The following is a 24,506-nucleotide window of genomic DNA, read 5'->3' as shown; positions in this document are numbered from 1 at the left end:
ATCGGATGTTCACCCTTCTGATAAAAGCAAAAACTCGGCCTGGCACCGCGGCTAGCATCTAGTGTGAACACACATTCACTATAAAACAGAAATGTCAGCTATATAATTAAATCTGAGGTGTTGTTTGAGGTCCAAACTGTTCAATAGTGTTAGTGACCAGAATGAGGAGGTCAAAGAAAGCACCAGTAGCCACTCTCAGCATTCTAGCCTCACGGGCCTGGAGGGTGCTGGAGAGAGGAACATAAACAATGGATCAGCTATTCAATCTACACTGACAGTGGTACCCCAAATCAGTCGTTAGGACATTCTTTTTTTTTTAAAGTGATTTTCTATTTTCTATATACTGAGAAACTCATTGTTTGCATATCACAATATTAAGTCACATTAAAATGTTGTTGATACTGTACATATCTTAATCTGAACATTAACAACACAAGAGGAAAACACCTTTAAGCTTATCTATTATGCTCCTGCTATTATCTAGAATCCAGATTCAATTGCTAAGCAATACGTTTTTGCCATATATTGTATTCACAAGAGACAGTGGAAATTAAAACTACAGGCCACGTGTATAAGCATCCATACTAAGCCGCGGGTATTTTGGTGGTCATGCGAGTAAAACCTCGACATTCACGAAAATACACCCAGTCAATTCGCCTAACCGTTATAAAATCGAAAACTCGGCCTAGGATCGAGGCTAGCTCATAATACATGTATCTCAAGCCGACGTATATAAAGTTCTTGCAGAAAAATAATGGTAGGCGTACTTTCACGGTAGTGGCCTAAGATCATCGCATACACAAAGAACTCACATATGAAGAATAGCGCCATCCACTCTAAATGACTTGATGACCTCTGACCTCGGTGGTTCCGGGTCCACAACGAGTGTATTGTGTGCTACCTCCGCCTCAAACTGACTTTGAAAGGGCACAGATAGCTCACTGTGTGGGTTCGTCAGTATAGTACTGCAGATGAGGCAAATTATGGTGGGGAACTCACAGAACTAGAGGATCATAAGAGATCTCCATCTTTTCTTCTTGTTCAGCCATGGCGGCGGCACCGTAAAGCATCCACAAGTGTATCGATTCTTACCCAATTAAAAAATTGTTCAGGCACACCCAATAAACCAAGCCTACCTCATTGTTGACATCCCATATCCAAGGAGATCAATCTGTCCAAAGCATGTCTAAGTACTCGGTGAGATAGCCATTGCAAGACCCTGCGGCTCACTGTAAGTCTGTGTGATTGTATAAGAGCATTGAGATCCGTCTGTCAAGTATCATAAGCCTTAGTTTTAACACCACGTAGAGCTAGCTGTAATTGTCTACTGTGTAAACACCATATTGTCACATTATTTTGAGTCGAGTCAGAGTGAGCTGTATGACTGGAGTTGTGAGTATGCTATTGGGTAGAGAATGTTCACTGTAGAGAGCTAGCTTTGGGTAGACCTGTGTAGTTAACTATCTTATGTTTTGATTTGCTTGTGTTAGTGTTCATAAAAATATAATTTTAGTTTGCCAATGACTTGAAGTCGGTCCAAATGAGAACAATAGGTTCACCCACCTCTTCGTAAAGTGCCTCTTTATGCAATTGTATATCTGAATAATCTATACACCAGTGAACCATATTCAGATCAATTGCCGAACCATAGCATAATATTTTAGGAATGTACGATGAAGATCCTCTTAGCTAGCATACTACCCTATACGTAAATGCTTTATTGTTGTTTTTAAGCTCCCTGCATAGATCAATGTAATAATTCCGTTTGTTTTCAAAGCTTGTTTTTGTTCGTATCCAACAGGTTTAGCTTTCATATTGTTGTATGCACGATATTCCCAACACTGTGACAGTACCTGTTTCAAGCACAGGCTCGAAACTTTGTTGATTCTACCGTTCCTGATTGTGACTGATTGATTGTTGCCATAATATCACAGGGTGTCATGGTTGAACCAAACCTAGCAATCCTTCCCTCCCACTGTCCACCATGCAGCCTAGTACATGTACATAGCATGGAGTCTGTATTATTATATATAGAACAAAACATGCTCTTGGATAACAAAGAGTTGCAGTTGAACCAAATCATTAGATGTACCAACTGTATTAAGAGTGATGTGAATGATCGTAATAATAATTATTATAGTGAAGTACCAAAAACTCAATTTTTATGCTGGACAAACTGCCATAATAAGTGTTGTTATTGGGTTGTTATGGTGATTAGGAATCCCTGCAGCGTACAGTGTGGGTAACAGGTCCTATGGCTTCATTGTGTCATCTCTGTATGTTTATATACTGTAATTACAGCATTTAGTTCTCGCTTTGTTTTTACAATCAGCATTAAATTGCTTTTTTTCAGCTAGAATATTAATTTCACTTTCCATGCTTCAATTGGCCTTCTATGCCAGCAATCGGCTGGGGAGACACTGTTGTGTGCAATTGGAGCCTTGTGGATTAGTTTGAGTGTGGCTCTATTTCATAATATTGAGCTACTCACGTATAAGCATGTTATGTGTGGTCAAAATTAATGTGTTTAATACTCGTATTGCTACAAGCCACATAAAATACCATTAGTCCACTTGCCAATTAATGTTTGTTACGAAGATATCTGTCCCGTTGCTGTATGATCTGTACTCGTGAGCATATGTCACTCCTGTAGCTAATGTATTGGTGTACCTACGCACTTGATGGACGTGTGTGTGTGTGTGTGTGTGTGTGTGTGTGTGTGTGTAGGGTAGTCTTCTTACCTCTGTTCATAGCTACTATGGACATTTCTGAGGCAATCATTACGTTGCTTGAGGTTTGTCAGATAAGGGTGTGGGATTGTCATTTGTCTGTGGGTACCTTAATTACTTTAGGTACACGCCTAATGGGTGCAGTGTTGTTTACATAATATATATATAGTGGATCATTTAATTTGAGTAATTGGGGACATTCTGTCTACTAAATTAAACCATTTCGAAGCGTCTATAGGCATGTGACACTCCAGGGTACAGGTTTGTAAGATGGTCTAGCTAGCTCAAGTCTTTCTTTAGTCACTCATAGTGAAAGTTTTCCATGTTTGTTCTTGTGCTTTAGTTTATGAGTTTATGCTAAAAACATTGCCGATTCTTTGCTAGTGAGTCCATGTACAGTAGTTGACGTACTTGAACTGCCACAATGATAGTGCTTGAAGCTAATGAGCCGTGCATACTAATAACAGGGAGCCTATACTTGTACAGGACTAGCGACTAGCACACGTGCATTTGAGTGTTGACAAATCCTCTAATTGTTTGGTCTTCCATTCCTTTAATGAGGTGAAAATAGAAAAGTATCTACTGACCAATAATAACAACATCGTGCCCTTGGTATTGTACACACAACATTATTGACCATCTCACAAAGGCTCCTTCTTTTAGTGCACGTATTGCCAAGAATGGTAGTGTTTGTGGCTGGTGGATTACAGTGTTTGGTCTAATGTTACAGGCTCACATTATCTCGTCTATTGGCTAGCAGTGCATATGCTGTGATTGTGACTCCCTTACATCTCGTAGTACCTGAGGTGACCAGATAGTTGTGGCCACTTAAAAGTATGTCACCTTGAGATACATGATGTAGAGCACCTAGTTTTCTCTTTGACAAAGCCTGGAATGATGGGTATACATAATTATGACCATCAAAGTGTGCTTATGGGCTAGCTTACATAATCACTTTACGATCTTGTGTAGATAATAGGATCTTACTAGTTACGGTACGTGTGCCATTTTGCATGCATCACTACATGCGCTTAGCTGCCTCGAATTGTGTACATATACTAGCCTGCATGCTCTCATACATACTGTAGATGCAATTTGTAGAGCTCCTATTTTCTCCAAAATAAAACTGATTGTGGCGAGCAGTTGATACAGTATACATGTACATGTATTATTATAGGGTGGAATATATAGCAGTACTGGTCATCAACCTGTACACAACACATGAAACAACATATGAATTACTTTAACGAGAAATTAAATCGGCTCAAGTTTGGTCAGTTTTAACAGCTAGGTAAACTCGAATTCCCAGAGGTTCCCTCTAGTACTTATGGAAGACCTAGGAATGTGTGTGGGGGTGAGTGGTGGCATGGATTGATAGACCTATCCATGTGTTGAACATTCCGTTGTGGTCAGTAATTTAGATGAGTGACGGGTTTGAGGGTTAAGTCAATTAAAAGTCTGTGAATTCCAGCTGTGTGATATTTACAATGTTTACTAGCCTGTATGTGGACTGGTGATGGTTGACTGACGAGCGTTGTCATTGCTATGTTACACTTGACAGATTACGTGTGATGATAACAAGGCCACCCACTTTGACATGCAGTGATTTTTCAACCCTTGGGCTATGAATTAGTGTCTCTATGTTATCTGGCTCTACACCAAACTCTTGGTTATATTTTTCTGTTTCCTCCACAGAAATCCCACCGTAGTGACCACACCCACAAAATGGCCGACATCGGGCTCAAGATCCAGATCCTTCACAAGTCCATCTCTACGTTCAAGAGCTGGCTGGACAGCTGTGACCAGCTACTGGCTGACCTCCCCACAGAGCTGCAGACCTGCCAGTCCTCCATGCTCAGGGAATTGGCCCTCAAGTACAAGGTACACTAAGGCGGTGCACTATAGTACATGTGTCTTAAGGCATGTACAGTATTATAAGAATAAGGGCCTTTAAGTGGTGTCTACGTAGGTTCTTGATATAGTTCTATACAGACAACAGACTTCACTGTACACTGGCTACTGTATGTATGTCACTGTGGTGTGTGATGATTTACTAGTTCATTCCCTGAACATACGTGTACTTTTACCTTATTTGTCACATTAAATTTGTTTTATGATTAATCACACGATTTGTTTGGCAGCTGTGTGCATTGCCATGGTGCAGCTTATACTACCCTCAATACGTCATTATGGGTTTACTTTATCTCTACACTGCATGTGTACGTGTAACTGGTATACATGTAACCGTGATTCTATCGGTATACACACTGACTGACTTAATTATACATGCAATTAAAAGTATCCATATCAGTGCAAGTCCTGTACATGTAATTGGATATCATAAAATACTTGCTAATTCACACACGAGTACAGTACGCACATATACTTCATGTACTACCTTCTAGGCTAGTCACATGTACACAACGCCCATACACCACCCCTCACACATACACACACAGGACCTCCTCCTCCAGATGAAGGAGCGTTGCTCGTACATTCAAGAGGTCAACAACCTGTGTATGGAGATCGGAGAAGAGACGTCGGACAGTAAAGATCGAAGTTCACCCGAGGTTCAAAGTTCACACAATTCGGAGCTAGCTGACCTAGCAACTGAAGTGCGGGACCTAAACACTCGATTCACCACTACCTGTATACAGGCTAAGCAGCACTATGCAGACCTGTCCAGTGCAATCGCTGTGGCCGGGGGAGATCGTCCCGTCTCCAGCCTGAGCAAGGCCAGTAAATCTAGTAAATCTAGTGCCAAATTTCACAGGTCCAAGAGTGAAAGACGAAAGCACAGAAAAAGAACACAAAGCCTCTACATTGAAGAAGAAGAGCAAAAGAGTGAGCCGACTACAACAGCTGATAAGATTGAGATTGTCAATCAGAATCGATCCCCTAAAGTACTGAAGAGGTCTAGATCGTGGTCACTTCCGACAGATCTAGATGATATGATAAAGAAGCAGTCGAACAGCGAAGACCCAGCGGGAAGCCATGGAAACGGTCTGGGTGGTGGCTCTAATAATGGTCAACAGAATCCTACAGTTGCCCACGGTAAACAGGAAACACCACATTCGAGTGAGAAAACAAACTCTTCCTCAAGCCCTGGGGCTATAAAAAGTCAAAGACCTGCACTAGATCACTCTGAGTCTCTGGACAGTTCAAGACCAGCTACCTCATCGTTTGTGCGTGACCTCGACAGTTTACGGGGGTCGAAAAGGTCGAGAAGGCCTAAAAGTGCAGTGTTTGTGAGCGGCGATGAAGCTCAGTTTTGCTACCTTGACGATCAAGGATCACCTATCGACCCATCACTGAGTAACTCTCCTGTGCTCAAAGTAAGCCCCGGATCTAACAAGGCTGCTACCAAGACAGCCACACCACTCGGAAAACCCGTCATGCTCAAATTTGAAGCAGCTCCGAGAACAAGAAGTCAAAGATCAAGTGTCACAAGTATTGGGAGCTTACCGCTGGCTGAAGATTTTAAACTCCACCCACTTATAGACAGTCGTAGAGGATTGACCACCAATCAAAATACTAGTTTGCTGTCGGATAGTGCAAGTCTTCTTGGGTCCAACTTCACAGAGAGTGTGTTGTGTGGCGGCGGTGGTGACCGTGTGGACAGTGGAGTCAGGCTGAGCAAGAGCATGGATGAACTTCTCACTATAGCAACAGATGATGAACGGCACAAACAGCGAGGTGAGTGGTTCAAATATACACTAGTTCGTGAAGGCATTACTTAATTTCTCTGCCCCAAAATGCCTTACCCATACCATACATATTCATGTATTGAAGTGTATGTGTGTGGCTAGTAGCGCATAACACCATTTAGTTTCGATATCTGTCTACTTCTCCTGCCCACACAACACCCTCCCCTCAGACCTATCCAGCAGACTCAGTGATCTTTCGGTGCAGCTGCAAGATTTCGTACACTCGATAGCTGAGAGTCGCAAGTGTTCCCTCCAGTCATTGGCCCTCGAGCTACACCTGGGGGAGGTCAAGGTGGGCCCACGTTATGAGTATGTGTACCAGCCCCATGTGTTTGATAGTCAAGAGTGTTCTATAAAGATATTCTACACTTGTTAGGGCATACCTCCATCACACAATCCTCAGTAGTGATGTTTAGATCAGATTCAAGTTGTTCAACCATAATATCCTGTGTAAGGTGTATTCCGTTGACTATAACTAAAGCATTGAAGGGCGTGTCAGTGTATGTTTAAGGGCTGTTTAGCAGAGGAAGTCTTGTCACGTGTCTCTCGTAAATACGATTGAGCTCATTTATTCACGTACATGCACATACCAGCTCTATTATCATGAATGAACAACACTTGAAATTTTATAGTCTACCTCTGTAAAAACAATATACAAAGTGTCACCCAAGCATGCTAACCCCCCTCACCTCAATGTGTATTATTTCATAAACATTACTGGTACTACAAACATGTTGACAAAATAAAAAAATATCTGGAAAACAAAATTCAACTAATTACTTGAATTTTGCATACTCGGAACTTCAAACAATCACTTTTTAAGTATTGTGTTTTCGTATTTGAATTCCATTTCAAGTCTGTGTAAAGAATGAACCTCCCATCAGCACCGATTGTGTTACTAAGTAGTGTATCGCCACTAGCAATTTTCTCTCTTGTCACTTCACAGTGGATGACTCCTGTGTGGTGATCTTGGTCTCTGTGTTGATTCAATAGCTGTATAGTTACCTCAAACTTGGTTGGAAAGTCAAGCTTGTCGTCGTGGTCACCACTCAATGAATATACGAACACTCCCAAAAGAGGGGACATGTGTGCACACAAGTAAATGCTTACCATAAACTTGTAACCCCCTGGATGTGTATACATTTCTGGGCTATTAACATAAGAAATACTTTCTGACCTTTGTTGATAGTTTAAGACTGTAAAAGCATATGGCAAAATGCCCACTCCTCTCGAAATGTCAAAGTTGGCTGCTTGTAGTTGTGCAATTTTTCTTTCTTGTTCTTGAAGGTGAGCTTCCAGTGTTTTTATCTGTTCATCCTTTTCTTGAAGCTGTTGTTGAAACTTTTGGTCGAGTGCTTGCTGCTGCTTTTGTAGCATCTGTTCGAATGTTTGTTGCTGTTCTTGGCTGATTCTTAGAGTCGCAGCTGCCATCAAAGCTAGGTGTTTCTGTATGTTTTGCTCCATGTGCTCCATTTGTTTGTCTCGTATAAACTCAGCCTCACAACCAGCGTAACTGAACTCACACTGGACGTTTTCCCGACTGCACATTTTAATGTGGTCCTGAAGATCGTCTCTTTCGAATGTGGCTCCACATCTGTTGGGGCACACAAGGGGATAGTACCGACAAACTTTAAAATGCTGGGACACTTCACAAAAGGTGGCACGAAAAGAACAGTGCTGACACATGTAGTCTCTATTCGGGCACTCGTTGGCAAGGTGTGTGTCCAAATTGCGTTTCTGAATTCTCTGCTCGCAGCCTTTGGGACAGTCCATATCGACATAGACACAATCTCCAGTAGTGAGGTCTAAGTGAGCATCGAGGTGTTGAAGTTGTCCAGTCCATTTGCAGCCATGACTCTTCAGGGAACAGCAAATTTTTAGCGAGCCAATTCTAGTGTTAAATTTCTTATGTGGACCCAATAAGCCAATATCTTTGCTCTCACAGCTAGGACATGGATTTTCTTCTTTGATAGCTTCTTCTAAACACATTTTACAGAAAATTTCTGTACAGCAACTACTGATAGTAGGTTCCCTAGCTACATGTTTGCACTGCTTGCAGTAGTAGTCTTCAGGAACTTCATCTAAGAAGTCATACTCGTAACCAATTGTTTTGCTTATAGTAGCCATGGCTGTGCACAAAGCTTTGTCAGACTACATAAATGGGGCTTATTTTAGGGGTGTGTCAGCGTAAATCACGGGAGTATTGGAATGTTATGAATAATTGCACTTACGCACAGAAATGTACATATAATTATATAGACAAGTGTTGAATACTAGTACCTGTCAGTATCAGTAACTATGTACACAGTTATAGATGCTGCAGACCATGCATGCTAAGTAGTAACCTCCTCCCCCTCACAGGCCATGTTGACAATCCTAGAGGTACAGGAGACAGAGCTCATTCGCCTGAGAGCCACCTTCTCCCCACTGGCCAAGAGACGACTAGAGGAGATGGAGTCGCTCAAAACAATCAGCAATTCATCCACATACCCGAAAGAACAGGTATGCATGCAGTTGTTCACATGCTGCAGCTGTTTGCACATACCATGTACATTGTGTTTCCCACGAGGATTAATTGCTGATGAGACGGTTTGTTTTAGTTGGCATCACAGACGCAGAAAGTGTTCTTACACAAATGTAGCACATTGCTGGCACATTCTTGTTGTAAACCCACCTTTACGTACACATGCATGTTATCTAAGACGTACGTACCTGTACCTACGTGTATTCCTGGTAACACATGCTAAACATATTTTCCTTCTTCTATACAGGTGGCTGACAAGAGAGAGGAGATCCTCAAGCTGAGTGAGAGGGTGGGAATTTTGCGCCGACACTGTGCTGACGCTGTGCAGCAGGTGAGAGTGTGTCGGGGGCGGCTGTGAGGGGTGCTGCATGTGTGTAGTGTGAGGGTCTTTGTCGGGGGCGGCTGTGAGTGGTGCTGCATGTGTGTAGTGTGAAGGTCTTTGTCGGGGGAGGCTGTGAGGGGTGCTGCATGTGTGTAGTGTGGAGACGTGTAGGGCATACTCTGTTAGCTTTTCAGAACACCATGTGTGTGTACGTACATTGTACAAGCTTTCATTTTCGATCCTTGAGGATAAATTCTCTATGATTGTGTGTTATGAAGTGGATTAACGCAGTGACATGCTCTTGCTCAGTATGAGGAGGTGTTGGAGCTCGTGGTACAGTACGAGAACCAGTTTAAAGTCCTCAAAGACTTCCTCGCCAGCCACGCCTCCAATGTAGAGGCTATAAAGAAAAGAATGAAAGATCAACCGGATGAAACTTGGAGAGGGCTTAGTGAGGTAAGACAAGTGTTACTTTTCTATAATCATACACACTTAGTGTGTACTGAAGTCAGATTATAGTGCTAACTGTATTTTCTGACTGGAAGTTACCGTATGTTTTTTTGTGCCTCAGGAGTTGACCACAGTCAGTGAGGAAAAGCCACAGCTTAAGTGTATTCACGAGCTCTCCGTCCACCTCCTCTATTTGGAGCCCATATTTGACGGCAACCAGGTCCGAGAGGATCTCAAGGGGTTAACTGTGAAATTCCAGCAGCTCACCCTCAAGATATTCAGTCTACTGGAGGAGCAGGTACAAGTGCATGCCAGAACTTACTTTGTTTGGGTCCATGTAGACTGTCCATGTAATGTGGTGTTGTCAAATTTATCATGGGGTACTGCTGTGCTAGAATGACTTAAATTCGCTTTCTTTGCTGAATAATGTTTGTACACAATCCGTGCTCACACTGTCCCTGCCCCCCCACAGGCCAAGCAACGTGCGGAGGGCCTGCTGATGGAGAGCAGTGTGATGAGCTCCTGGATCACTGAGGCAGGTCTCTCTGTGCAGGCTCTGGCTAAGAAGGCCAGGAAGACACTCACTCCCAAGACCAAGCTGGCAGCTACCAAAGAGGTAACAATAATATTCTAGAGTATGTGCATGTGCAGCTTCTTAGTACAGTGTATGTGTTCAATGTACATGTACACACGTAACCTTATTTGTAAGCTAGCCCTTAACTAACTCTTTCTCCAAGGTGAAAGTTCACTTTTCTCCTTTTTCATGCGCTGGTTTTGTATTCAATGTCGATGATCTGACAGCCTAGCAGTCTCTGTCTGATTGTACTGTATATACATGTGTATGTATATTTGTATGTATGTGACATAATACCCCCCCCCCCCAGACAATCACTCAGGAACTCTACAAACACCAGTCATCCCTCGAGGTAATCTCCGACAAACTCCACCCAATACTAGCCGTACTTAACTCCGATGAAACTCCAAACCTGGACGAACTTGTACTTCAAGTAGAGACGAATCGCAAGAGCCTAAAACAAATTGAAAACAATCTCCTGGATATAAACATTGGCTTGTCACAAGACAATTTAGCCATTAGCCCTTCAGAGACTAAGCTACTGTCCCGATCAAAAACAATCAGTGAGGGTGTAAAAAAACTTCCTAACATACACACTCGCTCGTTCAGTGAGGTTGGAGTTAACGAGCAACTTAAACAGTTTCAAGAGAGCAAGGAAATCGAGCCTCCTGTAAAGGTCAAGGGTCAACGTGAGGGCCATTATGCCGAGATTGGCAGTTTACGTGAGGAAATTCTTAACAGACAGTTTTCAGTCGGTTCCAGTAATGTTCCTCAGCCGAGTCTGAGGGATGGAGTGCCGAATTCAGCAGAGGTCGAAGGGCAAAGGTCATCACTTTACGAGAGAGTGGAGCTGCCTTCACCACTTGTAGACTTTGACCACGTAAGTTCATTATTCAGCCTGCCCCGCGGTTACTGACTTCAGCGCAGTGTGCATGTGCTCGTCACGGTAACAGTTGACTGTTTAGTGTTATACGTATATGTAGGTAATGTCGTTACAGTGTTACATACATGTGTAAAAGCATGAAGTCATGTGACATACACTGTACATGCACGCATGCATACGTCCTCAGGCTCCATCAAGACAACTGGACAAGGCCATCGAGATGCTCCCCCAGATGTCACCCGCCCACTCACTCTCCCACACGCCCACACATTCCACCTCAGCGTACTCCACCCCCTCACATCGTCCCAATGGAAAAGTGCAGGTGCAATATGTCGAAATTGACCTTTCCCAGGAACAACACATCACCCGTAACTCTGGCCAACCAAAATCATCCAGTGTCTCCAGCCTCGATCGACTGCAAGGTCAAGGATCACCAGACCCCACCTATGCAGAGATCGGTAAAAAAGACAAGAAGTTTGCTGACTACGCTGAAATCAGCAAATTTCGCAGGAGCGAAAATAACTTTTCTAGTAGCCCAAATTTGAAAAGCAAAACCACCCCCAAATATGCGGAGATTGAAGTGAGAAAGTTGTCAGAACTAGCTAGTGATGATAAGTATGCCGAGATTGAGGTGCGGCCTGAACCAGTCGAGGCTTTCAGTGAGGAAAGGGTTAAAAAGAAAATTGGAGGGAGGCTGCGAAAGAGGAAACTGTCGCTTCACGAGGAATTGTTGGAGTTCATCGGAGAAGAGTGGGCAGATCTCTCACTCAAGAAGGTCAGTACTGTTTGCAGAGCTTAGCCTCTAGTAATCTATGGTGCAGAGTGTCTGCAGTTTCTGTACACTGTACTGCAATATTGCACATCGTATGAAGCCCTCTTACAGTAGATCCAGTTACTTCATACACTGTACATGTATTGCACCCCCCCCACCCCCCCCCCCCACCACACACCCATACACAGACCACTCACCAGGCTGCTTTGGACGAGGCTGCCCTTGACCAGTCACTAGGCAACATAGCGAGTCTGGAGCTGCGGAACATGTGTCAGAGGTTTGTACGAGGAGTACGTGAGGTGGAGGCCGGTGTTCAGGGGGTCATGGAGCAAATATCAGTCCTCAAACCCCCCAACTCCCCTGACCTGGAGAGAGTGCACTCTGCTATTGATCAATGTCAGGTATGTTATCATTCTGTGTGTGTGTGTAGTGCAGGCATCGTACCATTTTCTCTAACTATAAAGACTAACTAACTATCCAGCTTTGTATGTTCAACAGAATCATTAGTTGGTATACCCTTTAATAGTAAGTATGATTTATTATGAATGGCACTTATGATTATATTTTTAATAGTTTACCTGAGCAGGCAAGTACATATAATAAACGAAGAACATGTTGCGCTCTTTTCCTAGATGGGGTTGTTGAATGTACAGTGTTATCGTACACATTAGTAGTGCGTGGTTGTCTCACACATTGCAGAAACTGTTGGATCGGCTGAACAAGCTCCACCCTAAATTGGATTCGTACAACAGCGACAGTCTTAATCTGATAAGTTCGTTGGGACGCTCCCCCTCGTGTGCCCGAGTGGCTCAGCTGATCGAGATAAGACTGTTTGAGCTATCGACACTGTGGTACTCAGCTAACCTCAAGGTACGTACTGTCACATGTGAAGTAATAAATTATATAAATCAGCAGCTCTAATTGAGCTACATCACATGAATCTCACGTGATATTAACACGTATAGTATTGTGTATGTACACGCTCCAACACTTAAGTGTCCACACACACACACACCCCCACAACACACACACACGCACACATACACCCACACACACATACACGTACACACACCCACACACACACAGGCGTCCACCTACATGCGAGAGCTTCGCTCCCAGGAGGGAGACATCAACTACCTCTATCGACAGCTGCAGCAGTTGTCCCGTGTCCTCAAAGAAGGCTCCACTCTACTCGCTCAGAAGGACACGGTTACTAATGTGGATGATTACTTGACCAGCTGCAAGGTGAGTGAGAGAGTGAGTGGGTCGCATTCGAAACAACAGAGAATTTCGGAGAAAGAGAGTAGTTAATTAGATGGCCATTTTTTCTTATGTACAATAATTGTGTAAACTGTGTATGGGTATTCTTCTTTGTGTTCAGGCGATGTATGGGAAATTGGGTGACCTTTCTGACCTCCGTAAGCAAGTAAGCAGTGATATCAAGGAGACGGTGTCACAGACAACACAAACTGCCATCACCAAGGAGCTGGTCGATCAGATGAGAGAGGTGTGTGTGTGTGTGTGGGTGTGGGTGTGCGTGTGTGTGTGTGTGTGTGTGTGTGTGTGTAATGGGTATCATATATTACTTGGTATCTAAGAAACATCTACTGTCTACAGTGCATAATAATCGGTTAGTTGAATGTACGTAAGTGATGTCCCCGTGTGTTATGTATTTCCTCGTGTCAGTCATTTCCTAGATTAAGTATGTATAAGTATGTCATTGCATAATAATTATATTGTGACACCCTCCACAGGTCAGTACCCAGTGGAAGAGTGTTACTAAGCAACTCCAGAAGATGCCCACAGTAGAGCATCTGCTCATTCAGCTCTCTCTGGCGAATATATCTGCCGAGCTTGAAACAATGGCGACGATGTTTAGTGCGTTGGAGGTCAGAGCTCTGAGAGCAGATGAAGCCGCCACCAACTGTGCCTCCTGCAAGGTATGTACTGCAAGTGTGCCTACGTATAGTGTGTAATCCTATTCTCAGTAAAACATTCCTGATTGAGTATAATTATATTACACATGCGTAAAAGAACTAAACAAACGTTCAACTTTGTGTACGTGTTTCAATTTTCCCTTAGAATCGCTGTATTGTACACGATATGAATGCTTGTATATTGTATATTCATGTCGATTTCAATTTGTAGACACAGCTGGAGAAAGCAAGACTACTGAGTTCCTCTCTGGCTTCTATCAAGGCCAAGCTCTTAGTACCCAGTGGTAACCTATCAATAGAGATCTCATCACCAGGGCAACAGCATAGGAACGGCCAATCAGCAGAGAGCACTGATACAGATCAGGCAGCGCTAAGCGAACAGTCTGCAGATAGTGCAGAGGTTGTTAAGGACAAGAGCAGTCCCATGCTGTCACAGTGTGAGCAGCTGGTTGAGCGAGTCGGACGGTGAGTTATCCATGCACGGGATATAGAATTGGCCAGTAGTCAACATCGTCCGCATTCTCTTCATTGCTATATAGGGACAATATTTTGTATTACCACTTTAGAGCATGCAAGTAGCTTTTGGGAGATATTTATGACAGTTTGTACTTGTCACACACACCCTGCAGTATTCTGACTAAGACTGAGAAGCTGTCTGCCCAGTTACAAGACGAGTCTGACCTGATTGTCCAGTTTCATAGCGAGCTCAACGACCTACAACTGTGGATGTCTGACACACAGAGCATGCTCTTGCTGTCGGTAGCTGAAGGGCCCACATCTGTGTCACAGCTGCGTGGAAAACATCAGGTGCCTTATATAGTCTCGTCCGTCTCTAGTTTGTCTAGTTAGAACCAGTTTTACATTAACATGCCTGTCCTCTAGATAGGTAGAGATGAATGGATTTATTCATATCCATTAGCAGGACATGACTCTTAGAGAGGCAATAGAGTATTAGTAGTGGTAATCGTTACAACATAGACTGTTATGGCTTAAATTCAAGGAGTGTTTTATGGTTTTCCATCTTCTCTTTTCCACAGGCTATTTTCCAACAGATTGTAACCCGACAACCCAAACTGATCTCAGTCCAATCACTGGCAGAGAAGCTTGTGACATTGCCTAGCAACCAGAGTGAGAAACAGCTGATTGAGAGTCTGCTGAGTGACGTCTGCACAATGTGGGACAGCCTTTGCAAACAGGTATAGAATAGTTTACAGCTGTGTATCTTGTCTTTGTTTCATGGCTATGGACGCCATGATTGCCTTCTTTTTGTGAATTCCACCGGCAAACAATTAAGTATATACACTCCCATATGATCCACGAGTATAAACCATTTCCTTAATAGTTTTTAAGACTCTGTTCGAGATCACAATCCTTCTGTTGAGGAAATGTTACAATCTCCTTGTAGTTTCTGCAAGCTTAATTGCAGTGTTTTGTACTCGTGTATCTGAGTAGATGAGTGTACCTTACTTCAAATGACATCATAGATTGTTCCAGCCGGATCCCTCCCCCAAGTGATGACCCCCATGGCAGCGAGTGGGCGGAAGCTTCAGTTTGAGCCCACGGCAGAGTTTGACGACATCCATCAGATGGTGGATTGGCTCACAATGCTCGACTTCAAACTGCAGCCCAAGCCCATCGTCGTGGGAGACGTGAAACAGATACGCAGATGCCTACAGGACTTGCAGGTACGTACATAATCTTTAGCTTTTCTGAAACGAAAAAAAACAGTCTAGCTCCTGGAAAAAGGACATATATGTAAGAGAGCCGTTTTGTCTTTTCAAATTATACAGTTATCAGTGGGTGTGGGCCAGCCTTCTTGTGCATGTATTCCACTTTCATCAATAATCCTATTATTCGGTTGTCCCTCATAGATGATAGCGTCTGAAGCTCTCTCCCGAGAACAGGACTACAACAGATTCATTGACGGAGAGTCTCTTCCTACCAGTATACGCACCGACTCACTCCCTCCGCACTTTGACTCTGAGCTCTCAAGTATGGCACGCTCTATGCTTGGGGACACTACTCCAGACGGCATCTATCAGGTGAGCAGTAGGGGGCAATAAAGTGCATGGTTTTGTTCACATTGAGCAATAAATAAATGCATGATCCTTTTTCTGTTCTTGAATATTGGTTTACCTGGCTTCAAGTTAGGGCAGTGTCCTACACATACATGTACATGTACTCTGGTCTTATTGCTATTCCTAAGAATGCTTTGAGTCCTTCTGCCTCCATCTGACCATGTATGTACATCAGAGTGAGAGAGTGCTTGCTTTCTCTTTAGGTTCCTTCCAAGTTTGTGAAGTTCTATGATGAGAGCACCTTGGAGAGGCATCAGAGAAGACAACAAATCACAGTTCAGAATACGGATGATGTGAACACTGTAGTTGAAACTGATGGTGACAGCACTCCACTCGAAGACTCTCTCACCGAATACAATTCCGAAGGTCCTGCAGCAGGACAGTGGAATGAAATAGAGACCAAATCACGCTCTGGAATGGAACTGAGACTCGGCAGTCTGGATTCAAGACGACAACCTCATCGACAACTCTCAGATGTGAGTCGAGACGAAGAAATTTCACTGACATCTCTCAGTTCCCAATTGAACGAAGACAGTTATCAGCTGTTCCTGCTGTGGAAGAGCATATGGGTGTCACTAGGGCAACAGAAGAAGAGGCTTGAGAGCACACTCGAAGTTTGGAAGAATTTCGAAGTCAGGAAAGAAGAGTTTTGTAACTTTTTGTCCACTGCTGAGGAAGGAGTGGGAGGGTTCTTTAAGAGCTTGTCTGAGTGTAAGGACCTCACTGTGGTGCAGACTGTGATCACTAAGCAACAGGTGAGTGGGCGTGGTGTGCTTATATATCTCAGGGAGTGGGAAGTTATATCAAAGAATTTGCCATTTTCAGTCATACCAGATTATAATAGCACATGGTTCAAGGCCGAAAAATGGCAAATTTTGGCCCTAACCAGATAAATACATAATTTGAAAGGTATCTTTCCTTTTGCTCTTTTTCATTGAGTTCCTTGTGTTAACCAAGCCTGAGGCTATGTAGTTACATTGTACATATGTTAAGGACTGTAACACACCTCCCACACACACACACACACACCTCATTCCTCCCACATACACACACCTCATAGGCGCTCTACAATGAGACTGCCACTTTTTCTCAGCGACTGGCCACACTCAACCACTTGTCAGATGACCTTATCACCAATCGTCATAGCTACGATGACACCAGCGACCTTAAAGACATGATGGCTGACCTGAACAAGCGATGGGGCACAGTGACAGAAAGGTGTGTGTGTGTGTGGTGTGGGTGTGTGTGTGTGTGTGGTGTATGTGTGTGTGTGGTGTGAGTGTGTATGTGTGTGTGGGTGTGGGTGTGCTCCTATGACAAGTTTGACCGAATTGGTTTTAATGATTAAAATTGTTTTACACAGTGTTTCCCAGCACCAATCGACAGTGGCTGCCGTGGCAACGAGGTGGGCGGAGTTCTATCGTGAGTACCAGTCATTCCAAAAGTGGATCAACAACTTGGACATGGATATGTCCAACATCAACCCCTTCATCGGCAACTTGAGCTCCGTGAGGATTCAGCTGGAGAAGATGAAGGTAACAACTGGAGATGATTGACCGTTAATTTTATAATTAATAAAAGTTTAAAGCATGATCGGATCTAACATTAACAAATCTAGCACCTCATTTGTGCTTACTGGCCGCTCGCTCTGTGTTGAGTTGTTACAAAAACCATTTTTAATTTAGGGTATGCAATGTATATTCATGGCTTCATGCTTGTTACGTAACACTTACTGTTGAACTCTGACCTTTTACCTGTGTAGGAGATCCAGCAGGAGCTCCATTCTCGTGAGGGTGGGGTGGAGAGTGTGCGGCTGTTAGCATACCAGTTGTTGCAGGGGGTGGGTGGTTGCCATATCAACACTGCGGCAGTACACAATCGCCTTGACAACCTAGGACGTAGAGTGAAACAGTTGGAGACACTTTCACAAGAGAGGTGCAGGACCATTATTTTTTATACATGTGCTGTGTTAATTTTATATATATGCCCACTTACATGTACACGTTGTTTTGAATAAAAAGGACACTTCAATAAATAAAGCTCACAAACATGTTCCCAAAGTGGCTCCACTGTACGTAACAACACACAATGACTCCACCCACACTACACAATGACTCCACCCACACCACACCCTCACAGGCGCACCGACCTAGAGCTTGCACTGACAGAGAAGCAAGACTTCATCTCCCACCTGGCGGACACTCTGACCTGGCTCTCACAGGCAGAGAAACACCTCTCCTCTCAGAAACCACTCGGCACTGACTTTGACACTGTGAACTCACAGTACCAGGTATACTATATTGTTCACTGATTATGCCATCTTCTATACTCAATAGAGTCTCATTAGTTATTGTACATGCACCTCACACACACACATGCACACATGCACACACACACACACGCACACACGTGCACACACACACACACACACACACACATACACACACACACACACACACACACACACACACACACACACACACACACACACACACACACACACACACACACATGTACATGTCAGGCACATCAAGGTTTCTGGAAGGAGGTGTTGGAGCAACAGCCCAAGATCAGGTCCGTGATAGCCTCGGGCAATCGTCTGGCAAATGAATCCCATTGGACGCAAGGAACGGGGGAACATCTGCGGGCCCAGTTTGGAGGTGTGGCACCTCGGTGGGAGGGGTTGTGGTCTGAAGGGGAAGATTGGGGACGACTGCTAGGAGGCGTGTACCCTGAGATGGAGATCTTTCAGGTATGCCTACACAATCATACCTCATGCATCAGTACCCAGTGCCCAGGCAAACTCTGAATTAAAGGGCCTGTAGATGCATTATACAATCATGTAGTAGAAATGTTGAGAGGGAGCTGAAGTGTATTTTAAAGAGCCTACCAGTACATTGGCTTAGATATAGACTGGTCTGATCATTCATCATTTAAATGTGCCGGTATAGCCACTCTATTTCTCCATCTATGTATACCTTCCCCTCCCCTCCATTCCAGTCTCTGTGCAGTGAGTGTGGACAGAAGCTCTCCAGCTGTGAGCTTATCGTAGGCAAGTTGGAGCCTGTCTCACGCAAACTACATCTGTTGGATAAGCAAATGGATGATCTCGATGTGAGAACTGCATAATGGTGTACAGTAATTCATATCTGTCCATAGCTTTTAAATGTCTCTCCACAGTGTATTTCCCTTACTTAGACGTTTTTGTCTGTCTGGCTGTCCATCTATTAAAAATAAGTTAGGACTCTGGGTTGTTCAAAAGCTTTTTTCTTCCCCAGATTTTCGAGGCCAGCCTGGTTGCTATTGGCAAGCAACTCGAAGCCATAGTACTGTCACAGCGTAAACAGGTGCAGCTGGGCGTCAAGGTGAACTCTGACCTCTTCAAGTTGGTCAAAGGTTTCCATCATCACTGGAACCAACTGAAGCAGTGTGTGGATCAGCGCAGAGTGGCCATACAGAGTGCACAGATACAGTACGACCCTGCCAACCTCAGCACCACAGGTGGGTGTGGCCAATGTCATGTGATATTGACTCTAGCTATTGGTTAGTGTGCTTTTCAGTACTTGGGTGGTTTTATGTCTGTTAATCATTATCCCCAGAGCTGCCTCTTGGTTGGAAGAGAGCAAGCACTGAGAATGGCACTCCTTACTTCATCAAGTGAGTTCATCACACTAGCTACACAAACAACGTATCTATTTTCAACTTCACTCCTAATGCCGCTCCACTTTTCTTCATCACTCTTTCCTATTTCTCCCCCTTTCTCAGCTCTTACATTCATTCACATGCACCTAACCCCACTACCCTCCACACACACACACGCACACACAGCACGGCCAAGAGAGGCCACACCCAGTGGGAACATCCTGACCTGGCGACCCTCTACTCCTCCCTCCAGACCCAGCACTCACTCTCCTCTTACCCCTCAACATCCTATCCCATAGCACTCAAACTACGAGCACTTCAGCAGAAGACCCGACGTAAGTGTCATGTGATATTACCACTATTCCAATGCGTACTTGTCTGTAGCTGACGGTAGTATGAAGTATGGCTCTTTGTTTCAATGCTAGTGTGTACTAACTTGTGAGCATTAAGTCCACTCTTTTATGCCATTAATAGTATTATAAGCTCTCTTTCATTGTTTCTTCTCTGGATAGTGAACGTTGAATAATTATACTGTTAGAATAATGTCTTATACTTAATAATTATCGCTTTATTTCACTCTCCAGTTGCTCGTCTTCGTACCAAAAGCTGTGTCAATGTCTACACTGCCCACACATCTGATCCCACACACAAATCCTCTCCAACCAATCACGATCTCTCGTTTTACGACATGACTGTCCTGGCCATCGACTTGTTTCAAACTGTCGAGGAAGACATTGAGAAAGGGGTGGGGCCTGTTGATAGGGGCAACCAGTTTTACATCAACAAGGCTGTGGAGATGAGCACGTGCTGGATTAGAGACATATATGATCTGTGAGTATTCACTTAAATAGCAGTTACAGAATGACTAATAAAAATTATATTTGACCCAAACTTTCCCTCTCTCTCTCCTTAGTGACCACCAGGGCAAGGTGGGCTGTGTGCCCATGATCCTGGCAGCTGTGTGTCTATCCAAGGGAAAGCTTGAGGACAAGTACAAAGGTATGTATATAATTATATTGCCATACTTGCTCTTGGCCTGGCTATGGTGAAAAGTAATGAGCAAGGCACATGGTAGATTTTTTTTATCAATAGGCAACTGGAGAATATTGCAGTCGTAAAGTTTAATTAGTTTGTTAGTTGCTCATACCCACTCCCCATACAGCTTTGTTCAAGGTGGCCACCAGAGGGGAGTCCAGTATAGACTTGGAGGGGGTGACCACTTTCCTGGAGCATGCCATGATGATAGGACAGAGTGTCAGTGACTCTCCCTTCTGCTCACTGCACGCTGTCGACGTCTGTGCCAGAGAGTGCTTCAGGAAGGTAGGTACACGGTCTGGGGATGTCTAGTAGTTGAAGATGGTAGTTTTGGGCCACTCTCCTCATGAGATAGCACGTATCAGGAGCACGTATAGTACTGTACATTTAATTGCATTTTGAATGTACTATAACAGACTCGTTTTGTAAACTATTCTGCATGCTATTAATTTTATGGTGTCTAAAATGAACCGACACACACACACACACACAGTATGTTGGAGTTGGTCGACTGCATCTTCAACAATTCATCAGCTGGCTTCACTCCGAGCCGCCACCATTGTCATGGTTACCCATCCTCCATCGACTGGGAGCGTCCGAGCATGCTCTACACGATGTCAAGTGCAGCGTGTGCAAGAGTCAGTCCATCACTGGGTTCAGGTATCGCTGTGTCCAGTGTGCCAACTTCGATATGTGCCAGGTGAGTGAGGTGTAGTGATATTTATATAGAATTGCTAGCACATAATTAGTATGTATAATTATGTTTGTGAATTCTCCTGAATTTAATTTTTTTATGAGTCCAAATACTATATATTTTTCAGTCTAGCAAAAGATTACAGACACGTACACATTATACACTGTGTGTATGTGTTCGTTCTGTAGAACTGCTACTGGTCTGGATTGTCTGGTAAAGGTCATGACAGAACCAAGCACTTTATGGAGGAGTACTGTATGCCCGTGAGTATACATACAACCCAAGCATAATATAGTTATTAACTAACCTCGGACATCAGGGATTATACGTAGTAGTCAGTCAGTATGTTTGTCTGTTAGTGATTCTGAGTCTGCTCACCTGGGTACAAAAGTTATACTTACACTTAGAGCATGAATAGCCTCAACATTGCAAGTTTATTACATGTACCGTTATCAGTCTTACATGTACCATCATCTGAATAACTTGCATTTCTTTTTAGAATAGTATTCATGGCTAGTAACTACGGTAAAATGTCTAAGTTGAGCACTGTAACTAAGGGCACTATAAATTTTATTTTCTCTTGCGTCACATGACAGAAACCAGCTGATGAAGTGAATTTCCTCAAAACTATTCGTAAAAGTTTTCGTCTCAAGAAGAAAACTCAACTAGACCCCCCTCAGTCGGGTAAAGTAGGTGTGGCTGACCACGCCCATACCGGTACCCCAATGGAACGGCGGTGGACAACCTCTGGGAAGGGCTCTCCGTCTACTGGCAAGAGGCAAACTGCATATGTTTCTGTCAAGTGAGGAGCTTACATATACAAACTCAGAGCTAGAGTTTATACCTTTGGACATGTATGTGTACATGCAAACCCTTGGACATGCATGCACATACGTACATGCATACACATGAAATGTACACTCATACTGATGCTTAATATAAATGCCTTCGTAGGCATACATGACATCAAGTTAACTTATTGATATATATACATCAAGAGTGCATAAAAGAGACGAATGTTACACACACACACACACACACACACGCTCTCTCTCTCTTTTTTATGCGCTCTTGGTGCATTTTTTCTTGTTCATACATGTACATATTTTCAGTACCAACCACATCTCGGTCAGCTCCACAATAATTATGTATTCCTTTGCATTGCAGTCTTGGTGCCCACACTCTGGGCCGGGAGCTCAAAGCATCACTGCATCCAGGGAGGAGGTTCACAGTGCTAGAAGACGTCCAATCATCTTGGAGAATGAGTGACTCTACTGCTGCCGCTAGGCGTAACAAAATGAGCAGTTTTTCCCCGCCACCCAGGTAGTTGTGATGGTGTTACTACATTTTGTTAGCTTTATGCTAAACTAGCTACTTCAATCGCCTACCTTGTTTGATTGCAGTACTTCCCCGTCCAATACTGGCTGGAGGCGTGGCCACAATAAACCACCCCCCACTCCCACCCGGACCAACAATCTTGAAGAGTCACTGTCAAAGATATCGCAGACCTCAAAGTAAGTATATATCAACTTCGAATGTACGTAGACTACCTCCATTAAAAAATAGGAGTGCTGCTGACTTAATGCATCTACATGTATGTACGTTTTATGTCTTTATTTTACTCCTTCCAGGAGTTTGTCCTTCCGACTGCGCAGCTTGAGGGAAAAGCAGACGTCCCCTGGAGCCAGGGAGGGGTCCCCTGAGCCTGAGGACACTCCCGGTACAGATGAATACGTCTCCCCATATATATAGTAGTTCATTAGGTTGTATACTGACCTCTTTCCTCGGGTGTCTTACAATAACTTTTTTGTAATGTAAAAAAAGGTATAAATTATATAGCGACTATATTTGAATATTGCCTGATAATTATGATGCTTGTTCTTTGTTGCCTCCAGACCGTGACGGGGGCCGTTCCCCCACCCCTGAGGAGGAACTGCGTAGGAGGAACGCCATGTTACAGGGACGTGTACAGCTGCTGCAAGAGCACAACCTCAGACTGGAAAACTGTATCTCTCAACTCAAGCTTATAGACAGTCTACAGGTAACAGGCAACTCTCTGAGTCACAGTGAAACACAACATTGGTCTAGAGTATAGTTCACTGTCATAAGTTATTTATTTTCCTTGTAGTGTATGGAAGGCCATTGTAAATCTTCCTTATCTGACTACTCTGATCGTGCAATTTCTATATTTACAAAAGTTAATACTATTCATGTCCCTTTCTTCCCATGCAGCAATCTACTCGTCATGGTAGTCTCCGCCCACTACCCTCACAGCCAAGACCACACCCCTCCACAGTTCGCCCACCCCCTCTGCCGTCTCGAACCATCCAACCCGACATATATGATGTGCCTACCTCACACAGAAACGCCGATACGTACGATGTACCACCTGCTACTGGTGCAATGTACGACTTACCGCCCAATACTCCTGCTGACTATGAAATTCCTCCAAATGGTGACGAGTTATATAGCGTTCCCACGGGAACAAGACGGACCAGCTCACCCGCTGAGTTATATATGGTGCCAACATCAAATCCCAAATTGAGTGCCTCTGAGTTATATAGCGTTCCTATGGCAGCACAGAAGAATACGAGTTCACCTGATTTATACAGCGTTCCCCCGTCAAGAGGAAAGCCAAACACATCTGAACTGTATAGTGTCCCGCCCTCCAGCAGAAAAACAAGCTCCCCATCTGATATCTACGATGTTCCCCCTCCCCAAAAAATGACTAGAGACCTCCCTGCCATTCCACCCCCCATGGCAGTACTCAGTAGCAGTCAGAGGAACTGGATTCAATCGAATTCTCAACAAGGGGTATTGAATTCATCGAATAGCACGAAGTTTCAGGGGGGTATGGAAACGTACGATATCCCCCCACCTAGGCTGTTGAGTGCCCCACCGAATCCTAAGATCCCGCCCCCCAAACTCCCTCGTAGAACAAACACTGCTCCAGCTAGTGGAACTAGTAAGAGGAGTAGCAGCATTATCTAAGTTTTTTATTTTCTAAATTTTATACCTTTTGTATTGACCATGTACCACTGACTGTTCCTTTCAGTTTTTCACTGTTGTTTAACGTTGCCCTGGTATTGGTAGTTAACTATACAAATCACAAATGAATGCTGCATGCAACAGAAGGCGTTTATAGTTGCAGCAGAAGTA

The 24,506-nt window shown here is 43.8% G+C and overlaps 3 protein-coding genes across 3 annotated transcripts; 1 reads left to right on the top strand and 2 right to left on the bottom strand.

The window, feature by feature from the left end:
• Positions 1-57: 57 nt before the first annotated feature.
• Positions 58-1,135, bottom strand: LOC135341654 (EKC/KEOPS complex subunit LAGE3-like). The gene is made up of 3 exons (XM_064538262.1): positions 1,000-1,135; positions 813-941; positions 58-227 (listed from the first exon to the last, which is right to left on the bottom strand). Exons 1-3 carry the CDS (start codon positions 1,068-1,070, stop codon positions 107-109), a joined length of 321 nt encoding a protein of 106 aa, XP_064394332.1. The 5' UTR covers positions 1,071-1,135; the 3' UTR covers positions 58-106.
• Positions 1,105-24,415, top strand: LOC135341597 (dystrophin-like). The gene is made up of 42 exons (XM_064538194.1): positions 1,105-1,231; positions 4,425-4,610; positions 5,189-6,425; positions 6,607-6,728; positions 8,798-8,938; positions 9,208-9,291; positions 9,592-9,738; positions 9,854-10,030; positions 10,205-10,348; positions 10,617-11,186; positions 11,377-11,964; positions 12,150-12,362; positions 12,661-12,831; positions 13,048-13,206; positions 13,343-13,468; positions 13,716-13,901; positions 14,110-14,363; positions 14,528-14,705; positions 14,936-15,094; positions 15,383-15,583; positions 15,770-15,940; positions 16,180-16,731; positions 17,037-17,194; positions 17,340-17,511; positions 17,739-17,911; positions 18,116-18,266; positions 18,501-18,728; positions 18,977-19,090; positions 19,255-19,477; positions 19,576-19,633; positions 19,805-19,953; positions 20,203-20,449; positions 20,532-20,617; positions 20,781-20,938; positions 21,147-21,353; positions 21,536-21,610; positions 21,944-22,149; positions 22,515-22,670; positions 22,751-22,861; positions 22,979-23,067; positions 23,243-23,388; positions 23,580-24,415. The coding sequence occupies exons 2-42, from the start codon at positions 4,455-4,457 to the stop codon at positions 24,336-24,338; spliced, it is 9,402 nt and encodes a 3,133-aa protein (XP_064394264.1). The 5' UTR covers positions 1,105-1,231; positions 4,425-4,454; the 3' UTR covers positions 24,339-24,415.
• LOC135341627 (TNF receptor-associated factor 6-like) lies at positions 7,013-8,613 on the bottom strand. The gene is made up of 2 exons (XM_064538232.1): positions 7,442-8,613; positions 7,013-7,392 (listed from the first exon to the last, which is right to left on the bottom strand). The coding sequence occupies exons 1-2, from the start codon at positions 8,561-8,563 to the stop codon at positions 7,372-7,374; spliced, it is 1,143 nt and encodes a 380-aa protein (XP_064394302.1). The 5' UTR covers positions 8,564-8,613; the 3' UTR covers positions 7,013-7,371.
• Positions 24,416-24,506: the final 91 nt, after the last annotated feature.

The sequence above is a fragment of the Halichondria panicea genome, chromosome 9 (genome assembly GCF_963675165.1).
Source record: "Halichondria panicea chromosome 9, odHalPani1.1, whole genome shotgun sequence".
Taxonomy (NCBI): Eukaryota; Metazoa; Porifera; class Demospongiae; order Suberitida; family Halichondriidae; genus Halichondria; species Halichondria panicea.
This window is presented reverse-complemented; position numbering and strand designations above follow the sequence as displayed.

Excerpts from the sequence above, each read along its gene's own strand:
- LOC135341597 (XM_064538194.1), top strand. The coding sequence starts at position 4,455 with ATGGCCGACATCGGGCTCAAGATCCAGATCCTTCACAAGTCCATCTCT. Across the intron at positions 10,349-10,616 it reads AGCTGGCAGCTACCAAAGAG|ACAATCACTCAGGAACTCTA; the intron begins GTAACAATAATA and ends CCCCCCCCCCAG. Across the intron at positions 15,095-15,382 it reads GGGACAGCCTTTGCAAACAG|ATTGTTCCAGCCGGATCCCT; the intron begins GTATAGAATAGT and ends ATGACATCATAG.
- LOC135341627 (XM_064538232.1), bottom strand. The coding sequence starts at position 8,563 with ATGGCTACTATAAGCAAAACAATTGGTTACGAGTATGACTTCTTAGAT. Across the intron at positions 7,393-7,441 it reads ACTTTCCAACCAAGTTTGAG|GAGTCATCCACTGTGAAGTG; the intron begins GTAACTATACAG and ends ATCACCACACAG.
- LOC135341654 (XM_064538262.1), bottom strand. The coding sequence starts at position 1,070 with ATGCTTTACGGTGCCGCCGCCATGGCTGAACAAGAAGAAAAGATGGAG. Across the intron at positions 942-999 it reads TCTTATGATCCTCTAGTTCT|TGAGCTATCTGTGCCCTTTC; the intron begins GTGAGTTCCCCA and ends GAACCCACACAG. Across the intron at positions 228-812 it reads GATGGCGCTATTCTTCATAT|CACCCTCCAGGCCCGTGAGG; the intron begins GTGAGTTCTTTG and ends TCCTCTCTCCAG.